This window comes from Rhinopithecus roxellana, chromosome 7 (genome assembly GCF_007565055.1).
Source record: "Rhinopithecus roxellana isolate Shanxi Qingling chromosome 7, ASM756505v1, whole genome shotgun sequence".
Lineage (NCBI taxonomy): Eukaryota > Metazoa > Chordata > Mammalia > Primates > Cercopithecidae > Rhinopithecus > Rhinopithecus roxellana.
This window is the reverse complement of record NC_044555.1, coordinates 66,212,582-66,238,010: the sequence shown is the minus strand read 5'-3', so window position 1 is coordinate 66,238,010 and position 25,429 is coordinate 66,212,582. Positions and strand designations below refer to the sequence as shown.

The window sequence follows — 25,429 nt, the reverse complement described above, 5'->3', positions numbered from 1 at the left end:
GTTTTATTAGAGATTCTTAATAATGATCTTTAGCCATGCCAGATGTGTTATGAGTGTATAGATCCATCGTTTATAGAACTCTGACTAATGGTAAAACAACCTGGATAATGTTTTGCCTAAGAAAAAGAGAAAATATCTCTCATTCTCCTGGAGATTTTTTTCAGTAGCTTTATTGAGCTATCATTTACATACCATACTATTCACCCACTTAGAGTATACAATTCAGTGGTTTTTGTTATATTCACAGATATGTGCAACCTTCATCACAGTCAATTTTAGAACATTTTAATCACCTCAGAAAGAAAACCTGTGCCCTTTAGTTGTCACCCCCAGCTCTCCTCTAGCCCTAAGCAGCCGCAAATCTACTTCGTCTCAATAGATGTGCCTGTTCTGAACATTTCATATAAATGGAAGCAAATGTGTTATGTTGTGATTGGCTTCTTTAACTTAGCATTTTTTTTTTAGTGTGGTATTTTCAAGATTGATTCATGTGGTAGTGTGTGTCAATACTTCATTCCTTTTTATGGCTGAATTGCAAGGATATACTACATTTTGTTTATCTGTTCAGTTAATAGGCATTTGGGTTGTTTCCAGTTTTGGATTATTATGACTAATGCTGTTGTAAATAGTCATGTCCAACTGTCTGGATGTATGCTTTTATTTATCTTGAGTGTATACCTAGGAGTGGGATGGCTAGGTCATATGGTAACTCTTTGTTGAACTTTTTGTGGAACTGCCAGACTGTTTTACAAAGTGGCCACACCATTTTGCATTTCCACCAGCAATGTATGGAAGTTTAGTTTCTCCATATCCATGCCAACACTTGTTGTTACCTGACTTTTTGAGTCTAGCCATCCTAATAGGTATGAAGTGGCATCTCATTAAAGTTTTAATTTGTATTTTCCTGATGACCAGTGATGTTGAACATGTTTTCATGTGCTTATTGGCCATTTGTGTGTCTTGTTTAGAGAAACATTTATTCAGTGTTAAATTCTAAAGGAGATTATTATTAAACATATTCACAGCTGGTGTGTGAATACTTAAAAATAACATGGATTAGTTCTTGTGAACTAAGACTATCTATGTGAATGGATTCACTAATCAGTTACTCAAAACTCAAGTTTTATCTTTTTTTTTTTTTTTAAGACATGGAGTCTCACTCTGTCATCCAGGCTGGAGTACAGTGGTGTAATCACAGCTTACTGCAACCTCAAACTTCTGGGCTCAGGCAGCCCTGCCACCTCAGCCTCCCTGAGTAGCTGAGACCACAGGCACACACTACTGTGCCCATCTAATTTTTAAAAAGTTTTTGTAGAGTTGGGGTCTTACTTGGTGGCCCAGTTTCGAACTCCTGGCTTCAAGCAATCTTCCCGCCTCCACCTCCCAAACTGCTGGGGATTACAGGTGTCAGCCACCACACCCAGCCATGTTTTATCTTGATTAATTATATTTCTGAGTTCAAGAAATGTAGCTGAAGCTAGCGTATTTTGAGTTCAGTGAAGTAGTTTAGATAGTGTTTCATTCATTGTTTATGTTTAAGTGGAGCGATAGGGGCTGGATAACTGTGGCATCCCAGTAGGGTTGATGCATGTCTTTCTGCTGGAGAGGTCTTTGGTATTCTTTGAGCTTGACTTTGGTCTGATAAGCATTTTTACAGTGACCTGAGTTAAAGGAGATATGAGATGGCCTAAATCTGAGTAAAAGCCTGTTAAAAAGTTGAGAATGTATTAGCAGTGTCATGACTGTTGATAAGAAGTTAACATTGGTGGCATTGATAGAAATTCATTGTACTAGTCATAGAAGGTAGCATTTTTACTGGACCATGCTGTATATTGGGTCTAACTAAGAATTAGAAGAAATATTTTTGTTGTTGTTGTTTCACCTCTTCTGATTATTGACTTTCTTTGGGCAAGTGTCTTAACCTAAGCCTCAATTTTCTCATCTCTAAGCTCATAGTAATTATCTGGTTGTACTTCCTAGAGTTGCAAAAATCAGATAAAGTGTTTGAAAACACTAAGAAATTGTAGAGCACTGTGTTTTTGTGATGTTGGTATTAATTCTGGGTACTATGTTTTAAGTTGGCCCCTGACAGCCTGTTCGAAGGACATGAGAGAGAAAACTTTTAAGTATTGTTCTAGAATAGAACTAGAAGATGGCTGGGTGCAGTGACTCACACCTATAATACCAGCACTTTGGGAGGCTGAGGCGGGTGGATCACCTGAGGTCAGGAGTTCGAGACCAGCCTGGCCAGCATGGTGAAACCCCGTCTTTACTAAAAATACAAAAATTAGCTAGGGGTAGTGGTTCACCCCTGTAATCCCAGCTACTGAGGAGGCTGAGCCAGGAGAATTGCTTGAACCCGGGAGGCGGAGGTCACAGTGAGCAGAGATCGTGCCACTGCACTCCAGCCTGGGCGACAGAGCGAGACTCTGTCTCCAAAACAAAACAAAACAACAACAACAAACAAACCATGAACTAGAAGATAAAAGTTTTAGTGAGGTAGTTTTTAGCTCTGTGATGAGCTCTACTAGTTTAGGTATCCTTATGAAATGCATTGGGTAGAAAACTGATGGAAAGGATTTCTGTATTGGGCATGAAGTTGACCTGTATCTCATATGGGTGTTTTGGAGTGTTTTCTATGTTCTTTCTAGGCACAGTTCTAAAGGTTTTTTATGTGTTAACTCTTTGTTTTTCAATTGATATATCATAGTTATACATATTTTGGGGGTACGTGTGATATTTTGATACATGTACATAGTGATCAAAGCAGGATAATTGGGATATTCATTACATCAGACATTCTTCTTTGTGTTCGGAATGTTACAGTTCTTTTCTTCTGGTTGTTTTGAATATACAATAAATTACTGTTAATTATCATTTCCCTACTCTACTATCAAATACTAGAACTTATTCCTTTTAACTGTATTTTTGTACCAACTTTTCTTCATACCTCCTTCCCCGTTCCCAGCTTATCCTAACCAGCATTCTACTCTCTACCTCCATGATACCCACTTTTTAAACTCCCACATATGAGAGAGAATGTGCAATATTTATCTTTCTGTGCCTGGCTTATTTCATTTAACATAGTGACCTTCACTTCTATACATGCTGTTGCAAATGGCAGGCTTTCATTCTTTTTTATGGCTGAATGGTATTCCATTGTGTATATGTACTGTATTTTCTGTATTCATCTGTTGATGGACACTTGGGTTGATTCTGTATCTTGGCTATTGTGAATAATGCTGCAGTATACCTGGGAGTGCAGGTATCTTTTTGGTATGCTGATTTCCTTTCTCTTGGATATATACTCAGCAGTGGAATTGCTGGATCATATGGTAATTCTATTTTTAGTGTTTTGTTGTTGTTTGTTTGTTTTTTGAGACAGGGTCTCATTCTGTCACCCAGACTGGAGTGCAGTGGCACAGTCATGGCTCTTTGCAGCATCAACCTCCTAGGCTCAAGTGATCCTCCCTAGTAGCTGTGACCACAGGCATACACCACTATGCCAGGCTAATTTTTTTTGTTTTTTAAGTTTTTGTAGAGACAGGGTCTCCCTATGTTGTCCAGGTTGGTCTTGGTCTGCAAGTCCTGGGCTCAAGCAATCTTCCTGCCTCTGCCTCCTCAAACGCTGGGATTACATATGTGAGCTACCACACACAGCCTATTTTTAGCTTTTTTTTTTTTTTTGAGGAACCTCCATAGTGTTCTCTGTAGTGGCTGTAGTACTTCACATTCCCACCAACAGCGTGAGGGTTCCCTTTCCTCCACATCCTCACAAGCATCTGTTATTTTTTGTCTTTTTGATAATAGTCATTTTAACTGTGGTGAGATGATACCTCACTGCGGTTTTTATTTACATTTCCTTGATGATTAGTAATGTTGCATTTTTTTCATAATACCTTTTGGCCATTTGTATGTCTTCTTTTGAGAAATGTTTATTCAGGTATTTTGCTCATTTTAAAAATGGAGTTATTTGGTTTTATTTTGCTATTGAGTTGAGTTATGTATTCTGGATATTAATCCCTTGTCAGATGGATATTTTGCAGGCGTTTTCTCCTGTTCTGTGGGTTGTCTCTTCATACTGTTGATTATTTCTTTTGCTGTGCAGAAGCTTTTTAGCTTGATATAATCTCATTTGTCTGTTTTTGCTTTTGTTGCCTGTCTTTTTTTGTTTGTTTGTTTTTGAGATGGAGTCTCACTCTGTTGCCCAGGCTGGAGTACCATGGCGTGATCTCGACTCACTGCAAGCTCTGCCTCCTGGGTTCACGCCATTCTCCTGCCTCAGTCTCCCGAGTAGCTGGGACTACAGGCGCATGCCACCACGCCCCACTAATTTTTTTGTGTTTTTAGTAGAGATGGGGTTTCACTGTGTTAGCCAAGATGGTCTCGATCTCCTGACCTCATGATCTGCCTGCCTTGGCCTCCTAAAGTGCTGGGATTACAGGCGTGAGCCACCGCGCCCAGCCCAGGCTAATGTCTTAGAGCATTTTCCCAGTGCTTTTTTCTAGTAGTTTCATAGTCTCAGGTCTCACGCTTAAGCCTTTAATTCATTTTCAGTTGATTTTTGTATAGCGTGAGAGATGGGGGTCTGGTTTCATTCTTTTGCATATGGTTATCGAGTTTTCCCATCACCATTTATTAAAGAAACTGCCCTTTCCCCAGTGTATGTTCTTGGTGCTTTTTTGGAAAATGAGTTGGCTATGTGTAGATTTCTGTGCTCTCTATTTTGCATTAACTCTCTCTCTTTTTTTTTTTTTTTTTAGACAGAGTCTCGCTCTGCCCCCAGGCTGGAGTGCAGTGGCGCGATCTCGGCTCACTGCAAGCTCCGCCTCCCGGGTTGACGCCATTCTCCTGCCTCAGCCTCCCGAGTAGCTGGGACTACAGGCGCCAGCCACCTCGCCCGGCTAGTTTTTTTGTATTTTTAGTAGAGACGGGGTTTCACCGTGTTAGCCAGGATGGTTTCTATCTCCTGACCTCGTGATCCGCCCGTCTCGGCCTCCCAAAGTGCTGGGATTACAGGCTTGAGCCACCGCGCCTGGCCTATTTTGCATTAACTCTTAATCCTGAGAACAACTTTATGAGATTGGGAATCATGATCACCTCCATTTTACAGCTGAAAAAACTGAGGCACAAAGAGGTTAAGTTACTCGCCCAAGGTTACAGGGCTAGTAAGTAGTAGAATTAAAATGGAGAACAAGGCAGTCTAGGTCTAGGAGTACATGCTTTTAACTCCTTCATTACCAACCAACTCTGGAAGTCTGTAAGAGGAAAAAACCATTTTATTCTACTTATTTTTCCTAACTTTGATATTATGTATGTGTAATGTTAAGGATGGATAAATGAATTAGAAAGCTTTTACTTAAAGTGACAGAAAATTATTGCTCTTAATATCAAATACAAATGTATTAAATATTTCTTCTTCAAATTACTGGAGAATGTTTGAAGAACTGCTTTGAAATAGGGAAAACTTACTGTATTAATTCCCCTTGAAGTTTACTTTGGAATGATTTAACAATATTTAGTGTGAAAAGGAGATAGTTTTCAGGGATGCTTAATACATTTACCCTTTACTTTAAAGATGATTTCAAGCTTTTTAGATCAGCAAGCCATCCTGTTTGTGGACACTGCTGATCGCCTGGCCTCGTTAGCTAGAGATGCTCTGGTCCATGCACGCCTGCCTAGTTTTGCCATCCCATATGCCATTGATGTACTGACTACTGGCTCTTACCCACGGCTGCCAACCTGCATTAGGGTAAGTGCTTTGCCCCCATGTTCCTAAAAACTAAAGGTTTTGCCTTTGGATTGTATTGTATTATTAAGTAGCCCAGCAAAAAACATTGTTAAAACAAACAGTATATATAGTTTGCTTTTTTCTCTATAACTAAAGTTGTACTTTTTTGAAATAAGTTGGGGCCAGATGTGAGTAGATATCAAAATGGGTGAAGGTTTTATTTTTTTTTTCCCCAGGGGAGCGCGGATGTGCAGACATAACATCTATTTCAGATGTGAAAATGCTACATGCTAGTTGCTTTTTGAAAGTGTTTTAAACTTTTATTGTTTTGGTAGTTTACTGACTTGGTGCCATATTGTATTTTATACTTGTAAGAACTTGTGGAAGTTATCAAGTGATATTTAGTTGCTTTGTAAATAGAGCATAAAGGAGGTCATGTTGTATTATGATCTTAGCTAAATGACCGGAATCATTGTTGCTCTTATGCATGATAGTAATGGCTATTGTTTTTGGATGTAGACTGCAGAAATGTGTGTTGAGATTCTCTTAGGTAAAATACGAAAACACTGTATAAAAACAGGAAAAGATTTTTTTAAAAATCCCTTTTCGTACATTATTTAAAAATCACTTAAATTTTTTTGCAGGATAAAATTATTCCTCCAGACCCAATTACCAAAATTGAAAAACAAGCCACACTCCATCAGCTGAATCAGATTCTTAGACATCGGCTTGTAACCACAGATCTTCCTCCTCAGTTAGCAAATCTTACAGTTGGTATGTATCTGAAGTTTATTTTTTTTTAAGACTTGATGGCCAGGTACAGTGGCTCATGCCTATAATCTTAGCACTTTGGGAGGCTGAGGCAGGCAGATCACTTGAGGTCAAGAGTTTGAGACCAGCCTGGCCAACATGGTGAAACCCCATCTCTACTAAAAATACAAAAATTAGCTGGGTGTGGTGGCACGCACCTGTAATCCCAGCTATTTGGGTGACTGAGGCATGATAATTGCTTGAACCTGGGAGGCAGAGGTTGCAGTGAGCCAAGATTGCACCACTGTACTCCAGCCTGGGCGACAGAATTTGCATGTTAGAATATTTTCCTGAATAGCTTTTGGGTTTTATTCAAAGAAATAGCATTGTGAAGATTTGACTGACAGTTTTATGGTGTTTGATTCTATGACTTGTCAGCCATATCATTTCTCTTTAGTACCCAGAAATACAGTGCTGGTATTTGCAGCTTGGGAGTGGGGCTGTAAAGAGAGAAGACTCCCCAGAGTTGAGCCTCAAGAAAATATTGTTCATTTATGTTAGAAGAGTTGCCTTTCATTTCTTGACCTGGAAGCTGGCTACTTCTTATTCAGGAGCCATTGAATTGTTGGAACCTTATGAAAGAACCTTCAATCTATTTAAAAATTTTTATAAGTAAGACTCAAAGTTCTAGGTCAGGGGGAAGATTCTCATTTTCTAGCAAAGTACACTTCTTTTTCTTCGTCTTTTTCTTCTAAAAGCAAATGGCCGGGTGAAGTTTCGTGTTGAAGGAGAATTTGAAGCCACCTTGACTGTGATGGGAGATGACCCTGATGTTCCATGGCGTCTTCTCAAGCTAGAAATTCTAGTTGAGGATAAGGAAACAGGAGGTAAATCATAAGTAGTGATTGAAATCATAAGTATTAATTTAAATGTTTGATATTTTTATATTATTGAAATATTCCCGGCTGGGGATGATGGCTCATGCTTGTAATCCCACTACTTTGGGAGGCCGAGGCAGGTGGATTGCTTGAGCTCAGGAGTTTGAGACCAGCCTGGACAATATAGCAAGACCCCATTTCTAAAAAAAATTTAAAAATTAACCAGGTGTGGTGTTGTGCTCCTATAGTCCCAGCTACTTGGGAGGCTGGGGTTGGGAGGTGGGAGGATCACCTGAGCCCAGGGAGGTTGAGGCTGCAGTGAGCCATGATCATGCCACTGTACTCTAGCCTGGGTGACAGAGCAAGATCCTGTCTCTAAAATATATATATATATATTCCTGCAAAATGATAAATGTGTGTAGCAATTTATCCTGTAATTTGAAGCAAGTTTTGTAACTGTAACTACCTATTGACCATGGAAGTTTCAGTGTTTCTCAGAGTACAGTGTCAAGTTTCTGTAGATAATTTCAGTGCTTCTTAAAAAAATTCATTGTTATTATGTGCTTCCTTAGTTGGTATAGTGACACATTTGTACACCTATTTGATTAACTACCTTCTTTTCTTCTGTCAATGGAAGATGGGCGAGCTTTGGTTCATAGCATGCAAATCAGCTTCATCCATCAGCTGGTGCAGTCTAGGCTCTTTGCTGATGAGAAACCGCTTCAGGATATGTACAACTGCCTCCGTATCCTTCTGAAATTTGAGACATGTATTTGTAAGGATTTTGTGGTACCTCTCCCACATTTTTCATTTATCCTTAGTCTTGTACTGTAGCAGTCTACATTCCTTGCCCCCATCTCCCCCACCATTTTTAGGGTGCAAATAGAGCTGGAGAACTGGCCACTGTGAAGAATAGTGATAGGTTTATAATAAACCAAATTTAAAATTTTACTGTTGACTTTGCAGGTAAAAGCAAAAAGTGATTAGTTAAAAATAGTGTTGTTTGAGGTTGGGCATGGTGGCTCACGCCTGTAATCCCAGCAGTTCGGGAGGCTGAGGCGGGTGTATCACTTGAGGTCAGGAGTTCAAGACCTGCCTGGCCACCATGGTGAAACCCCGTCTCTACTTAAAACAACAACAACAACAACAACAACAACAACAACAACAACAACAACAAAGCCTGTTGTGGTGGTGGGCACCTGTAATCCCAGCTACTAGGGAGCCTGAGACAGGAGAGTCACTTGAACCCAGGAAGCAGAGGTTGCAGTGAGCTGAGATCGTGCCACCGTACTCCAGCCTGGATGACAGAGCAAGACTCCGTCACACACAAGCAAAAAATAATAATAATAAAAAAGTACTGTTTGGTGAAAAAAATAGTACTATTTGGTCAATCCATGTTCTCTAAACTATGATGAATTAAGACACAACCCAGACTTTATGGTTTTATATTGGTTTAAAATTAAATATAAAACCTTTTTCTGAAATTATGCTATAAATTATAACACTTTTTAGGATGAGCCATTGGAGAAATAATCATTTCAGAAATTTTCTTCAGAATTTTTTCTCCAGTTTTTCAATAAGAGAGCCTTTCTTAAATGAAGTTTGCCTGTATTTGATTGACTGTTGGTGTAACATATTGATTTTACTTAACAACATCTATCAGATTCTTTCTGTTTATCACTTCAGTTAGAAGTGTTACATTCCCAAACTCTAATGTTAATCCGAGAACGGTGGGGAGACCTTGTACAGGTGGAAAGGTATCATGCTGGAAAGTGCCTCTCCCTCTCAGTTTGGAAGTAAGTAAAATCAGTTCTGGTAGGTTCGCGCTATGACTGTAAATACTCTTTTATTTCTGTTTTTCTCTCATACATCTGATTTAATATACTGTTGACCCTTGGACAACACAAGCTTGAATTGTGTGGGTCCACTTATATGCAGATCAATTTGCAAGATGTGAAACCTGCGTATAGGGCCAACCTTCCCTATACGTGGGTTCTGCTGGCTGACTGCAGAACTGACTGCAGGACATGAGTTTGCATGGATTTTGGTATTGGGACGGGAATCCTGGAGCCAGTCTTCCAAGTATACCAAGGAATGACTATATACCAATAGCTATGCACCTCTAGTAAGATGCTTTTGTTTAGTAAAGGTCCCATGGTATTATGTAGACCACATAGGACATCCATAGTTGACACCTGTCATAGAACATGTTTTAAATACATAGACATTTACCTATTTGTACTAAGACATACTATCCTTAAAAAGTTTGAGAGGTTAGTTTACTCTGGACTTATACCAAATTGCTAAAAGACCATTAGGTTAGATTGTTGGATATCATTTTTAAAAACATACATGCTTACCACAGTTTTCCACTCTGAATTGTGCCTGTTAAAATCTTTTCTTTGGGAGAAAATCGGTATTGGACTGTTTACAACTCTCAATTCCCTGTTTGAACTTTATTTGATTCCTGTTTTTCTCCCCACCCCCGCATCTTATTATCCCAAATGACCACCATTTTCTGTAAAGGAGTCAGAGGTGAGTAGATACCACTTTGAAGACAGGTAGTTTTTGTTTTGGGGTTCTTTTTCGTGTGTGTGTATGTTTTATTTTTAAATTATATGTCTTAATGCAATGAATCAAATATTGTATTGGATTACAGAATAGCTATCTTCCCATTATTATTCCCTCCACAAACACTGAGGGCCTGCCGTATTCCAGGCTCTGGCTAAACAGCACAATGGATTGTCTCTATTTTATTCTAGAAGTTAACAGACTGTGTTGAAAAAAATTCTTCATTTTTTTTTCTTTAGTCAACAGGTTCTTGGGAGAAAAACTGGAACAGCATCTGTTCACAAAGTTACAATTAAAATTGATGAGAATGATGTCTCCAAGCCTTTACAGATTTTTCATGATCCTCCTTTGCCAGCTTCTGATTCCAAATTAGTAGAAAGAGCCATGAAGGTAAAAGATCTCAATATATTTTAATATTGATTTAAATGAATGTAACTTACCATTTATCCTTAAACTCTTGGCATAAATTTTTAAAAATATCTAATTCTTCTTAAAACCTTTTATGAAACTTATTTTAAGTAAATGTTACACTTCTTACATTTGTTGTTTTTTAAAAAACATCTGATACTATAATATATAATTTTTAAGATATTCTTTCATATTTTATAATTTAGATCAGATACCATTTTAATTTTAAGGTCTGGCATTAGAGCACCATAACTAATTTATAATATCTTTGCGTATACTTACCAAAATGTTGACTATAGTTTTTAAGCTATCAATACCATGTAAGTTAATTTTTAACTCAATACCACGTTAGTTAATTTTTAACTTTAACTTTGCTTTCTATTAGTGGTTAACACTTAATGTGATTCCAAAAGGAAATATTTTGAAGCACAGTAATCTACGGTTGGGCTTTTAGAGTAAAAATGTTTAAATTGCATGTATGAATATGTTGTTCTTATTTATGCAGATTGACCACTTATCAATAGAAAAACTCCTGATTGACAGTGTCCATGCAAGAGCTCATCAGAAGCTCCAAGAACTGAAGGCCATTCTTAGAGGCTTCAATGCCAATGAAAACTGTAGGTTCTTTTAAACTGACATTTGTTTTTCTTTTGCTTAAACTAGTATCCAGTTTTATTTGATGAGAATCTTAATATGACTTTTTCCTGATATTTTGCTTTTATTGTGGAAGCTGGTATTTCTGCATTTAACTTGTGATCTGCCAAACTTATCCTAATTTTTCCCTTATTACTTATTTAGCTTGGCCTCATTTTTGAAATATTTGTGTATTGGATTTCCTTAAAACTTTATGAAATGGGGCTGGGCATGGCGGCTCATGCCTGTAATACCAGCACTTTGGGAGGCCGAGATGTAAGGATCACTTGAGGCCAGGAGTTCTAGACAAGCCTGGGCAAAAAATGAGACCCCATGTCTATTTATAAAATTTTTTAAATAAAAAAGAGAAACTTTATGAAACATGAGCTAACAATTTAATATGAATGATTTTAAAACTTTTTATCTAGTGATAAAACAACATTCTAAATATTTATAATATACTTGTAAAATATGCCCCTTTGAGTGAAGCAGAATTCATCCCTTGTCTTTTTTTAAAAGTTTTAAAAATTATTAACAGAGTTCAAATAAGAAATGCAGGTACATGGATATAGTGAAAAACCTTCCAAGTTTAATTACCTAGTAAGTATATTCAGAGCTTTGAGGGACAGTCATTTAGAAAGTGAACCGTTTCATTCTAGGAATATAGGTTCACAACATCATAATGAGCATATTTACTATCCCTGCCCCAATTGTTTTTGGCCATAATTACCTTGTGCCTGCAGTGCACAGTCTTTAATTAAGTTAGATGACGTAAGTGAAGTGCCTTATAAGTAGGAAGTCTTAATAGTGCTGGTAACGAAGGTACTGTCTTTTGTCATCACAGAGCCCAGCTCAACCCATTATACTTAAAAAAGCTGCTTCTTAGGTATGTACTAGTAACTCTGAAGTAAAACCACTTTGACAGAAATAGATTTTTAAAAAATTGCCTGAAGGAAAGACAGAAAGTTAGAAAACGAAATGTGCATTTAGAATACATACTCATTCAAAGAAAGTGAAAAGATAGAAGTGAAAAAGGGGATCTAACATAAACCAAAGCATTAGCTTATATTTTTAAAGAGACTAAGGAGAGGGGCAGCATAACTTAACAAAAATGCAAATATGGGCCTTATAAAAGAAATAAAGAATCTGCCAGAAATTTGGTGAATGTATTGGTTAGATGTATCTTGGGGGTGCCTGTCCATTAGCCCTATCAGGGTTTAACATTAGTTTCATCAGTACTTCATTATCTTAATTAAAAGCTTCATTAGAAGGCCCTCCCCTTTAATCCCTCAAGCAAAGATGTTAAATACAGACCTAAAAATTATGATTGGAAGGTATAATTGAAACTCTCACTGGAGTTAGAAAGGCTACTAACTACTGCCCCCTTTTGGTGTTTTTTTCTTAATAGCTTTATTGAGATATAATTCACATATAATTACCTCATTGGGTGGTTTTTACTGAAAGAGTTGTGCAATTTGATTTTAGAACTTTTTTTTTTTTGGAGATGGAGTCTTGCCCTGTCGCCCAGGCTGGAGTGCAGTGGCGCGATCTCAGCTCACTGCAAGCTCCGCCTCCTGGGTTCACGCCATTCTCCTGCCTCAGCCTCCCGAGTAGCTGGGACTACAGGCACCCGCCACCGTGCCCGGCTAATTTTTTGTATTTTTAGTAGAGACGGGGTTTCACCATGTTAGCCAGGATGGTCTCGATCTCCTGACCTCGTGATCCGCCTGCCTCGGCCTCCCAAAGTGCTGGAATTACAGGCGTGAGCCACTGCGCCTGGCCGATTTTAGAACATTTTAATCATCCCAGAAAGAAACCATGTACCCATTAGCAGTCACAACCCATTCACCCCTCTCCTTCCCTGTCTCTCTTCTGGCAATCATTAATCTACTTTCTACCTCTATAGATTTGCCTATTTGGACATTTCATATAAATGGAATCATAATGTGTGGTCTCTTACATACTGTTTTTAACACAATTTTTTTGAGGTTCACAGTATGTTTCAATACTTCATTCACTTTTATTGTCAAATAATCCATTGTATGGCTATACCATCTTTTGTTTATCCATTCATCATTGTTGAACATTGGGGTTGTTTTTCTTTTTTGGCTATTGTGGATAATGCTGCTATGAACATTCATGCCCAAGTTTTTGTGTGGACGTAAGTTTTCATTTCTCTTGGCTGTACACCTAGGAGTGTAATGGCCGGGTCTTGTGGTAACTCTGTTTAACCTTTTGACGTGTTGAACACCACTTTACAATCTAACCAGCAATGTGGGAAGGTTTCATTTTGTCCACATCCTCACCAATACTTGTTATTGTTTGCATTCTTTTATGTGAGGATGCAGTTATCTCAGTAACATTTGTTGAAGACTATTTTTTCCTATTTAATTGTCTTGTCACCCTTGTTGAAATTCCCCTTTTGTTCTCTCTTTTTTAAGAAATGGGGTCTCACTGTGTTGCCCAGGCTGGTCTTTATCTGTCTATCTATCTATCTATCTATCTATCTATCTATCTATCTATCTATCTATCTATCTATCTATCTATCTATCTATTTATCTATCAGTGTATCTATTTTAAGTCCATGGCCTGCTGAACAGGCTGGTCTTATGCTCCTGGGCTCAAGCAATCCTTCCACATTGGCCTCCCAAAGTGGTGGGATTACAAGTGTGAACCACCATGTCCACCTCTTTTGTTCTTAAGGAAGAGTTTAAGTATTTTGCAATCTTAATTTTTCTAATTTTTCAAAACTTCATTTGTTGAGATTCCAGAAAATAGGGGGTGTGTAATCTTTTGATAGGCTCTGGTTTACTTTAGTATCATCTGTAAACAAGGCTTAGTAAAAAAAACAGAGCAAAAACTTATAAGTTAAAAAATAGAAACAAAAAGCTATGATTGCCAAGGGATAAATTACTTTGAAAAATAAACTCAAAGCATATGTTTACATAGGAATGGTTTTTTGTACTGTTCACCTAGGTTCTGAAGATTTCTAAAGGGAAGTCTTCAGAACTCAGGTGTAAAATTCCTTTTTGTAGAAATGTTAGAGATCTGAGTTCAGCTGTCTGCTCTTAAGTCATTTACACTATTTGGGCCATTCTCCTCATCTGAAATTTGAGGATATTATAATAGTCCAGGCTCTTCCTAGATCTTAAACTCTAGTAGGAATGTGCTACACCAGTGGTTTTCAAGCCCTAGGTGTTTTGTAGAGTCCTAGGTGTTAGAGAAGGGTGCTTTAGGGATTATAATTTGGAAGGAAGGGGGAAGCTTGCATGCGGGGTTGATCTCCTCAGTTCTGCTTTAATCAGGACAGTTCTAGAAATGAGGACTGCTAGAGGAAAAGGTCTGCCGACCCACCATTTTAGAGGGTGTGCTTTAACTTGTTTTTAAAATTCATGTGCATGCATTTATACTCTCCATGTAGTCTTACTTGATCCTTTTTTGATGGGTGAGCATGCTTTATTAAGATCCCTACTGGAACCAGGGACTACATAGTCTATTCTTAGAATCCCTTAGTGCAGTCACCCTTAAATCAGCTGGCTTTTCTTTTAACACCTAACTGGAATAACCCAAGGAAATGAGTAGCTCAGAGAATGGAGCATTTCAAGGGAAGACTAGGGGAAGGCATAGATTTCAGATTTTGAGCAGCTCAGGTATGTGGTTTGTGGGGGTAGAAATGGTTTAGGGGAGAGGAGGCAGGACTTTGGAGATAAGTTCCAAAAAGGCAGTGCAAGGCACTAAAGGTAACTTGAGATATGGCCCAGTTGGCAGCATTGCCTAACTCTTGAAAGCCAGGGTGCCGCTCCCTTGTGTTGTACTCTACCCTTCAGCGCTTGTAATCAGGGTATCCTGATCAGTTTGGAAGCTGTGAACCACACACAGCCATTCCTAATTGAGCTTAGTTGCTGCTCTTCACTCTTCACACTTTATATTACTGTCTGTTCATCCATTCCTCATCTTGTTCTCAATAAATGATAGAAATAAAAGGAGATACGTATGTGTTCTTGCGGGACGAAATAGCAGCAAGTCCTGTCATCTTACACTGCTTTTAATTCCCTCTTCTTTATTTTCTTTGCAAGTTTCCCCATTTTTGTATACCTAAAACCTGTTGCCTTTAAATGCTTTAGGGCATTATGTATTTTATTTTCTGTAAAGAAAAATGTGGGCATTGGTGGTCAAAAAATACGTACATCAATTTGTGTCTAAGTATTTCTTGTCTTTTGAACTGTGTTCTCTGTATTCTTTGATGCCCTATTTTTCTAAGAATACTCAATTGTGGTAATTAGATTGAAATTATAATCGTTGCCCCAATTCCTAGAACTAGTTTTGCTCCATTGCCACACTTTAGAAATGGTTTTGCTTTAGAGAATTCACTCCTACCCTGCCAGGAATTGCAACAGTATGGAAATGTTTCAAAAATCAGTAACTCTGTTTCACATTTGTAATAACTTTTTATTATGTTAACATAGTAAGTTCAGCAAAACATCACTGATTTGAACTAATTTGTCACATTGGTCTGAATTATATGGTAAAAGAAATTTTTGTTTTTGCCCTTTTTGTTCTGTTTTTTTCAGGTCAGAGTTCTGCTGGATTTGCATGTTAAACATTTTGTATACAAATATGTATTAGATGTACAGGTTGAGTATCCCTTATCTGAAATGCTTGAGACCAGAAGTATTTCAGATCTCGGATGTTTTTTTCAGATTTGGAATATTTGCATTTATACTTACAGGTTGAGCATCCCAAATCTGAAAATCCGAAATCCGAAATGCTTCATTAAGCATTTCCTTTGAGCATCATGTCAGCACTCAAAAAGTTTTGGATTTTGGAGCATTTCAAATTTTGGAGTTTAGGATGCTCACCCTGTGCTTTAAAGCAATTTATTTTTCTCTAATTAAATATATCTTCTGCAATCTTTTACTTTGTTAATTTGTTTGATAATTTGTTTGTGTAGACAGTACCAACGGTAATGTCACCCATTTGAATTATTGAAAATTTATAGTAAGAGGTTTTGGTTTGTTTCTTTGATTCAAAAGGAATATAGATAATACACATTTGTCGAACACTTTGCTTTTTAAAGCACTTTTACAGCCTTGTCATTTCTTACTCCTAACAACCTGTGGCATAGAGGGGAAGATGTTATTGTCCTTGTTTGACAAAGTAGCAGGCAGAAGCCACGCCTGGTGAAAAGCCTGCATCGCCACTCCCCTCTGCGCCTGCCACGTTACCTCTCCTTCCTGCACCTGCATCACCATTCCCCTCTGTATCTGCCTTTCTTTTTCTGTGCTGTAGCTTCAGAGGAACTTGGTAACAAGAAGAGCATATTCCTTTTACAGCCCCTCAATCTGATCAGCACTTAGTGTGTTTTCAGTGTTTTGCTTGTTTACTGGATTTCATTATGTCACTTGCAGAGTTAAGAGAAAAGTTAATTGGGCCTGGTGGAAATACTATGAAACTCTAGATCAGGTATATTGTCAGCTTTGGGGATTTGTGTTTAGCAGTTGCCTATGTTCTTAATTCATCTGTGACTTGAAATGGAGTACACAAATGACTTAAAAAATTTTTTTCTTCCTGAGTAATCAATAATGTTTATTAGTTTTCAAGTGTTTCTTTAAACACATGGGCTCTAATTGTCAGAATACCTCTTTTTTTATGAAGAATGGCATTGAAAATCATGCGGCCATGGAAAATATTTGTTCTGTTTACAAACAACCAGTTTTCTTTCCATTATATAAGAGAGAAAATCCTTAAAAATTAATTAACTTATTAGTAATTACCAAGGGAAGGTAAAACTAGAACTCAGCTCACTGATGAAATTGAATTTTCACTATTTCAATCCTCTTTAAGAGATTTTGGATTTTTTTTTGCTGTAGTATTTGAGACGGGCATGTTTGTTTCAAGTCACCTTGAAAATTACTTTCTTTTCTTTTTGAACTACTAACTGACATAATAATACTATTGCAAATTTTGCAAAATCATGTTTTTCCTCTAACATTTAGGATCCTTCAATAGTTGGTTTGTTTGTACTCATTGATTGAGAAATAATTTTTCTGGAAAATATTCAGATGGAAAAGTAATTTTTAATTCTTGATTGTTCAGCTTCCATAGAGACTGCACTCCCAGCTCTTGTTGTTCCCATCTTGGAGCCCTGTGGTAATTCAGAGTGTCTGCACATTTTTGTAGATTTGCATTCTGGAATGTTTCAATTGATGCTTTATGGACTTGGTAAGTTACTAAATGATATCATTCAATGTAAGAAAAATTATTTTTAACAAAAACAAAATAAACATTTTCTGTCATTAGGTATTAGAAAGAATGGTATATGTAGTGTCGAAAGTGGGTATGGAAAGAGTAACTCTGGCTGATGTCAGTTCCTCAGGGCCGTTTTAACTCTACTTTGGATTTTCTTGTAGCAGATGTTAAACTTCCCAGTATAAAGCATATTCATGTTTCCTTATGTAAAATAATGTTGATGGCTGCTGTTTTTTAGGTTAACTTATCAGTCCCAATAGCTCAGTTTCTATTTTACCACTGGGTGACATGGAAATTACAACAAGGAATTCTAATGTCATTTGTGACTGAAGAACATTTTTATTACAGTAGAAACATCTAAGATGACTTGAGGTACAGAATCCTGGAGGAAAGGATTTTTTTTTTTCTGGCCTAAACACAGTAGAAATTAAAGTTTGATTTCTTACTTGTTCTGCTACTGAGTTGGTGTTCTGAAATGATGAAATAAGAATTTAGTGTTTTTGTATTGCTACTGGACAGTGTTCTTGAATATATTAGGATATCTGCTATTTGAAATTAATATTCAACTAGAAAGGTTGAAAATAAAGGACTTTCTGGTTATATTTTATAGCCATAGATTTTTTCTATGGGCTGCTCATGGAAAACTGAACTACTTTGAATGACATCACATTTATGATGGCTAAATGACGCATTTGTGAATTACTTTAACTGTGGGTTCCAAATAAGGCAAATGTTATTTGTTCTTAAAAACTTATATTTAACTGTTTTCCTGATTATTAACATAATACATACTCATAAATAAAAAACTTAAACACACAAAAATTAGAAAAGCAACAGAAAATAGTCTTTTAGGGATGTATGCTTGTCTTAGCAGCTCAGGCTGCCATAACAAAATATCATAGACTAGGTGACTTAAACAACAGAAATTTATTTTGTCATAGTTCTGGAGGCCAGAAATTCAAGATCAAGGTGTCAGCGTGGTTGATTTCTGATGAGAGCTCTCTTTCTAGCTTGTATGTAGACAGCTGCCTTCTTGCTGTGTCTTCACATGGCTGAGAGAGCAACTTCTCTGGCCTCCGTTCTTATAAGTCTACTAATGATCCTTCATGAAGTCCCTACGTTCATGACCTCATTTAAACCTAATTGCCTCCCAAAGACCCCTTCTCCAAATACCATCACACTGAGGATTAGGGGTTCAACATATGGATCTTGGGGGGACATAGTTGACCCCATAGCAATGCTTTTCTAATTTTTTCTATACTTTGTCCCCATTAATCAAAATCATTTTGTATCTTGCTTTTTTTGCTCATTATTTATAGCATTTTCTACTGTCATTAAAAATTCTAACTGACTTAATTTGTAAGCTGATCTTCAGCCAACAGCTCTTGCATATGCCAGAGATCATTTGTGTTTCATAAGTAAACATTTCAGTGGAGTTTTTGATTTTATGATTTTTAAGGTTCTAAGTCTAGTAATACTATGAGTTTTAAATACTTATAATTTAAAAATACTGATTAAGTAGACTAAGAGTTTGGGGAATTAAAATATAGGCAAAAAATGGATTCATGTATTTGTTACTTGTTCTTTCTGCCAGTGTACATTTGCTATTAATTAGTTGTCGTATCTATAATGCTGCCTAAATGTTAAAGAGGGAAAACAAACTAGGTTGGCTAATTTCTCATGATACATTTAGTTTAATTTTTCTCTGACTCAAAAACAACATAATTTTCTGCCTTAAACAATAATTTTCATTTGTTTTACACTAATTAGATAAAGGTTTTGTTTCCCATGTAAGCAGTTAATTAATGAAGTGCTTTATTCTGTAGACCAGGCCACTCTGGATGACATGGAGAAGTCTGTGAATGATGATATGAAACGAATCATACCCTGGATTCAGCAACTTAAGTAAGCTTATTTATATAGCTCAAGACTAAAAATGGAAACTTATTTTGACAAGATGTTTTCTTCTCCATCATTACTCTTGGTCAGTCACTGTCCTTAAGGTTTATGACATGAAACTTAAGTGTCTTTTGGTACCTTAGAATCTAAATTATCTTGAAATAGTTCCAAGATGTCAGTTTCTCATATCAAATTCTCCTCTAGAGCAAATATAGGTGTGAAGGGCATAACACTCAACTTTCATCCCTTACCACATTTTCTTCTGTACAAGCACTTTACAAATCACTTACACAATGAATTTTATTGTATCAAGTGTTCTCTGTAATAAAGTACTATTTGTTCTTATCCAGGGTAATCGTCGTGGTTGACTACCAACTGACACTTTCAAAATAGTCATTTCTGCTTCTCGAACACTCGTTCAATTTGGCTCAAAATCCTTTAAATGCTTCACACTGTTAAAGTAAATAAAATTGAAAATGGAGCTAGATATAATTCTGTGGAGTTTCATTACCACTCTGGTACACAAAGGTACCCTTATAGCAACTCTAACAAACTCTTTCTTAAAATTAATAAAACAAAATTCCAAAGGCTAAAAAAAAATTCAGAGACTAAAACCAAAACTGGCAAATGGAGAAGGCAGTATGGGGGGCGGGGGGGCTTATCTAAAGAAAAGACTATAAAGTGGGATCTATTGTTCTTATAATCTTTTAGCCTCTGCCCTTCCCTTTAGCCCATATTTGAAAAATTCAATATAACCAAGTAATGTTTTCATTAACAGGGTATGATTTTTTTTTTTTCTTTTGAGACAGGGTTTTGCTTTGTTGCCACCCAGGCTGGAGTAAAGTACAATAGCGTGATCTCAGCTCACTGCAACCTCTGCCTTCCAGGCTTAAGCGATTCTTCTACCTCAGCCTCCTAAGTAGCTGGGACCACAGGCGCATACCACCATGCCTAGCCAATTTTTGTTTTCAGGGATTTTTTTGGTTTTTTTTTGAAACAGTCTCACTCTGTTGCCCAGGCTGGAGTGCAGTGGCGTTATCTCGGCTTACTGCAACCTCTGCCTCCCGGGTTCAAGGGATTCTCCTGCCTCAGCCTCCCGAATGACTGGGATTACAGGTGTGTGCCACCATGCCAAACTAATTTTTTGTATTTTTAGTAGAGACAGAGTTTCACCATGTTGGCCAGGCTGGTCTCAGACTCCTGACCTCAGATGTGATGTGCCTGCCTTGGCCTCCCAAAGTGCTGGGATTACAGGCATGAGCCACCGTGCCCAGCCCAGGGCATGATTTTTAAAGCCAGTAGATAGATAATATTATGTGAGCCTTTTTTTTTTGAGCAGCTATTTAGTTTATCTGTATCAGTCATTAATCTGGGTAGTGATTAATAAAACTTTTAGTGTTTTAGCATCATTGTGCATTTTGGCTAAATAAGCAAGGTTTAAATATCCTAACATGCTTAATAATTCACATCTTGCATAACTTGAGGTTGTTTATCTGGCAGTTCTAGCTGCTCAAAATGTAAACTAAAACCAGAAAGCTAAGTCCCGGAAGCCTTTAACTTACCAAATGTGTGCCTGTACGTAAACTTACATAATTTATTTATAAGAAAAGTCCCCTGATTGTCATTTATAATAATGTTTCTCAAATGATCTGTGGTGAATGACCAGTTTCTCACTAATCTATCATGGGACACTGATTTTTTGAAATAACTTTATTGAGGTATAATTTACATACCATAAAAATGCACCCATTTTAAGTGTACAATTCAGTGATTTGTTGTAAATTTACTGACTTTTGCAACCATCACCACAATCCACTTTTAGAACATGTAGGACATTTCCATCACCCCAAAGAAATGTCCATTTATAGTTAACCATTCCCAACCTCAGAAAACTGTGAATCCACTTTCTATTTGCCTTTTCTGGTCATTTCATATAAAGTGGAATCAAAATATGCTGTCTTTTGTGACTGGCTTCTTTCACTTAGCATAATGTTTTCAAGGTTCATCCATATTGTAGCATATATCAGTACTTCATTCCTTTTTATGACTGAATAATATTTCACTGTATGGATATACCACATTTAGTTTATCCATTCATCAATTGATGAACATTTGGGTTGTTTCCACTTTTTGGTTATTATGCATAATGATGCCATGAACATTCATGTGTAAGTCTATATGTGGACTTATGTTTTCTTTTCTCTTGGAGTGGCACCCAGGAGTGGAACTGCTAGGGCGTATAGTAATTTGTTTAGCTTTTAAAAGAAAACACCAAACTGTTTTCCAGAATGACTGTGCCATTTTACAACCCCATCAGTAATGTTGGGAGAATTTCCATTTCTCTACATCCTTGCCAACAATTGTTACTGTCTTTGAATATAGACATCCTAATGAGTATGAAGAAGTATCTCATTGTAATTTTGATTTGTATTTCCCTAATAATGATGTTGAGCATCTGTTTGTTCATGTGATTACTTTTTTAAATAATGTGCAATAAAAATGCATTCCAGGAAAAAAGAAATGAAAGAACATGTACAAGATATAAACCCCAGTGTTTTTTTATTAGAATCAACAGATAAAGTTACACTTCACTAAATATAATCAGAACAAACATAGGAAAAAAGAAAATTATAGAAACTGTGTACATTTTTCATCGAAAGTGTACACACACGCAATTAATATAGAAAGTCACTTAGACTCAAGTTTTTTGTCCCACAGAATCATAACAAATAGTGAAGAGTGAGATAGCAATTTCAGATCGACTTTGAAAAGACCACCTGGTATATCAGTAATTAGAATTTTTAATGTGACACATGAGCTTGTTTCTTGTTTGTAATAACTTGTCTGTGTTAGATTGATGATCATGCTAATCATGAGAGATGTTTCTCATGTTTTCCTTTTAATAACATACATAGTAGAGATATTCTCACAAAGCTATGTTGATGGAAATCAAAGTAGAGATTTGAAAGAAATTTTAACAAGTTCAGGATATTCATTTTTAATTTTTATTCAAAATGAAGCAAGTGATGGTATATTTTCAGAATTTACCTTCATTCCTTCATCAGTAACCAATTCTTGCATTTGATCCGTAAAGTTGTAGTTAAATTTTTCTTTCAATGAAAAAAACAAAATGGTTTCCAGAACAGTTGACAAACTACCCTTAAAATGTCATATATTGTAACGTGGTTTTACTGTACATGACTGGTATACAGTTTGTACCACATGCAACTTGCCACACAAATGTATCAGCACCCAAACTGGTCTTTGCCCTATTCATCAAGGCAAGGCTGCTGATATGAGCTGGGATGTTGTGGCATTGTTATGCTGCTGTGAAAATTCTTATTTTCTGTAGTTTCATTATGCATCAGTGGAGTTTGTGAACCAGCCATTTTATCCCTTTTTTACATACATGGTGTCCTAGTTTCAAGGATAGATAATCGCATACAAGGAATAAGAGGAGTACTAATTAAAAACATCAGTGAAATCTGGCAGCTTACCTGAAAGGGACGTGGAAACAAAGGTAGTTAATACTACTGGGACCTGCTAGGTATACTACACACTTCACACATACACAATTTAAAAACTGGGGCTATATAAAGAATATTGAGATTAGTTGGTGCTGTCTTTAAACTATAGGAAATCTGTCACTCCTTATAATAAACTAATATAGTATCTCATCCTTATAGTTAATTCTACCTTATAACTAAGATCATTCACATTGTGGTTTAAACTTCTTAAACTAAAACTAGAATTGACGGTCTAATGCAAAACTATGAAGAAATGATTTGTCATTATGGCCATGTGTCCTTTTATTAGTTCAGTTAAATTTCAATTAATTGTTTTTTTAATGGTCTTTAATCATTCATAAATCGATAGCACACAGATAATCAGAAAAGTCTGAGATTTGATGTGGATTATCACTTTTAAATTCAGGTTTTGGCTTGGACAGCAGCGTTGCAAGCAGTCTATAAAACATCTGCCTACGATAAGCAGTGAAACATTGCAGCTTTCCAATTACTCAACTCATCCTATTGGAAACCTTTCTAAGAATAAACTGTTCATTAAACTTACCCGCCTTCCACAATACTACATTGTAAGTATGCAAAGGAGTGATTTGGAGTGATCAAGTTTAGTAATTCTGTTAGTATCTTAAATGACTTATTGTTTAACTTGCCAATGAATTTTATTGAATATTTGACTTTCATATAGTGATTCTCAACCCAGGGGGTTAGAATGGGGGAGAGAGGAATGTCATGTCTCAGTTGGGGAACATAAGGTATAACCCCATCCCTCACTCTAGGGTCTGTCCTATCATGAGGCCTAGTCTTTGATTGCAATGAGACATCTCTGTAAGAATAAAAAATTTGAGAGCAATTCCTGTAAAGGTCTGGTGATGTTTTGATGTCAGATAAAGTTGTTTGACTTGAATATTAACTTGTATAGTGAAACCTTTCAAATATGGACTGGCTGAATTAGCTTTATTTTTTCATCCTTCATTGATTGAAGGCATCATTCATTTTATTGAGTATGTGTTCCTTTTAGTGCACAGCGAGGTCCTCTCTTATTCCTTTTTCACTGTTTCTGTATGTTTTCTAGTTTCTTTATTTTTGAATTAGTTAAAATTTGCAATAATTTGAAATATGAGCTCATTTTGAATATATTTTCCTGCTTGTTGAAATTTCTGGCCGGGTGTGGTGGCTCACACCTGTAATCCCAGCACTTGGGAGGCCGAGGCAGGCAGATCACGAGGTCAGGAGATGGAGACCATCCTGGCTAACACGATGAAACCCCATCTCTACTAAAAATACAAAAACAAAAAATTAGCCAGGCATGGTGGTGGGCGCCTGTAGTCCCAGCTACTTGGGAGGCTGAGGCAGGAGAATGGCGTGAACCCAGGAGGTGGAACTTGCAGTGAGCCGAGATGGCGCCACTGCACTCCAACCTGGGTGACTCCGTCTCAGAAAAAAAAAAAAAAAAAAAAAAAAAAAGAAATTTCTATATATATACCAAGTATACCAAGTAGATGTGTTGGCTAAGAATCTATGTTTTACAAATATTAATTCAGGCCAGGTGTGGTGGCTCACGCCTGTAAAACTAACACTTTGGGAGGCTGAGGCAGGAGGATCACTTGAGCCCAGACATTTGAGATCAGCTTAAGCAATATAGTGAGACCTCGTCTCTTACAAAAATAAAATAAAAAATAAAAATTTTAATTCAAGATTGTTGGTTGAAAGTAATGGGAGTGAACTTTTTAAGGTTTTGACCTGTACTTTTAAAAGATATTACTTTAAAAGGACACCATGTGTAGGCTAACATATCTTAAGCTCGGGATACTTATGTAGACTAATGAGTCTGTCATTGATCTGAATTTTACTTTTTTCTGAATTTTAAAACAGCAGCTGTAGAACTAGATTTGGCCCACAACAAAAGACTGTTGTTTCAGTTCTCAGTGAGCTTGCTTGGTCTACATGTGAAATGATAATACAGAATACATGCATCATAGCGAAACCCATGAACATACAAAGATCACTTATAATCAGCCATGCACAAAATAAAATAAAAATGGTTATAATTTATTATTTTCTGACATTTAGCATCAACAAACAACCAGGCTTTAATGTCAGTGACCAGTGATCTATTATAAAGCAATAATTTGTTTCACATGGTTTAGACCAAAACTGAATGTAGATTACTCCTCGTCCTCTAGATTTATCACTTAGGGGTGATATGTTCATGGAAGTGGAAAGAACTACTACCATGGACATTAAGAAGAACAGAGGAAAGTCTTGCTGCAATTGATCTCCCTTTAAATGTCTTTCTGCCATTTTACCTTTCTTTTTTGGTTAGCTTTATTAAGATATAATTTACATAAAGTAAAAATACAGACTTTTTAGCATGAGTTCTGATAAATGCATACAGTTGTGTAGCCTCCATCTGAGGACACAGAACAGATCCATTATACCCCAAAATTCCCTCCCAATACCCCTTATGATCAGTCCCCTCCAACTAGTAATCACTGGCCTGTTTTCTGTCTCTATAGGTTTGCCTTTTCTGTCCAGTTTCTTTGACTCAGCATAATGCCTTTGACATTCATCTGTGTTGTTGTGTGCATAATAGTTTCTTCCTTTTGTTGCAGAGTAGCATTCCATGGTGTGGGAGTACCACAGTTTGTGTTTAATGAGTCACTCATTGAAGGACATTGGGGTTGTTTCCAGTTTGGGGCAATTGTGACTAAAGCTGTTAAACATTTGCATATAGATTTTTGTGTGTGCATAAGTTGTCATTTTTTATTTCATCTTGGATAAGTAAC

The 25,429-nt window shown here is 36.8% G+C and overlaps 1 protein-coding gene across 4 annotated transcripts in view; it reads left to right on the top strand.

Moving 5' to 3' along the window:
• Positions 1 to 25,429, top strand: part of MED14 (mediator complex subunit 14) — an 87,079-nt gene that overhangs the window by 16,228 nt on the left and 45,422 nt on the right. For all 4 annotated transcript variants that reach the window (XM_010363186.2, XM_030933689.1, XM_030933690.1 and 1 more), the window contains exons 4-13: positions 5,579 to 5,752; positions 6,376 to 6,505; positions 7,240 to 7,368; positions 7,997 to 8,104; positions 9,023 to 9,155; positions 10,170 to 10,320; positions 10,844 to 10,955; positions 17,068 to 17,193; positions 19,047 to 19,125; positions 23,053 to 23,212. In XM_010363186.2, coding sequence (XP_010361488.2) covers positions 5,579 to 5,752; positions 6,376 to 6,505; positions 7,240 to 7,368; positions 7,997 to 8,104; positions 9,023 to 9,155; positions 10,170 to 10,320; positions 10,844 to 10,955; positions 17,068 to 17,193; positions 19,047 to 19,125; positions 23,053 to 23,212 — 1,302 coding nt within the window. The remainder of the gene's footprint in view (positions 1 to 5,578; positions 5,753 to 6,375; positions 6,506 to 7,239; positions 7,369 to 7,996; positions 8,105 to 9,022; positions 9,156 to 10,169; positions 10,321 to 10,843; positions 10,956 to 17,067; positions 17,194 to 19,046; positions 19,126 to 23,052; positions 23,213 to 25,429) is intronic.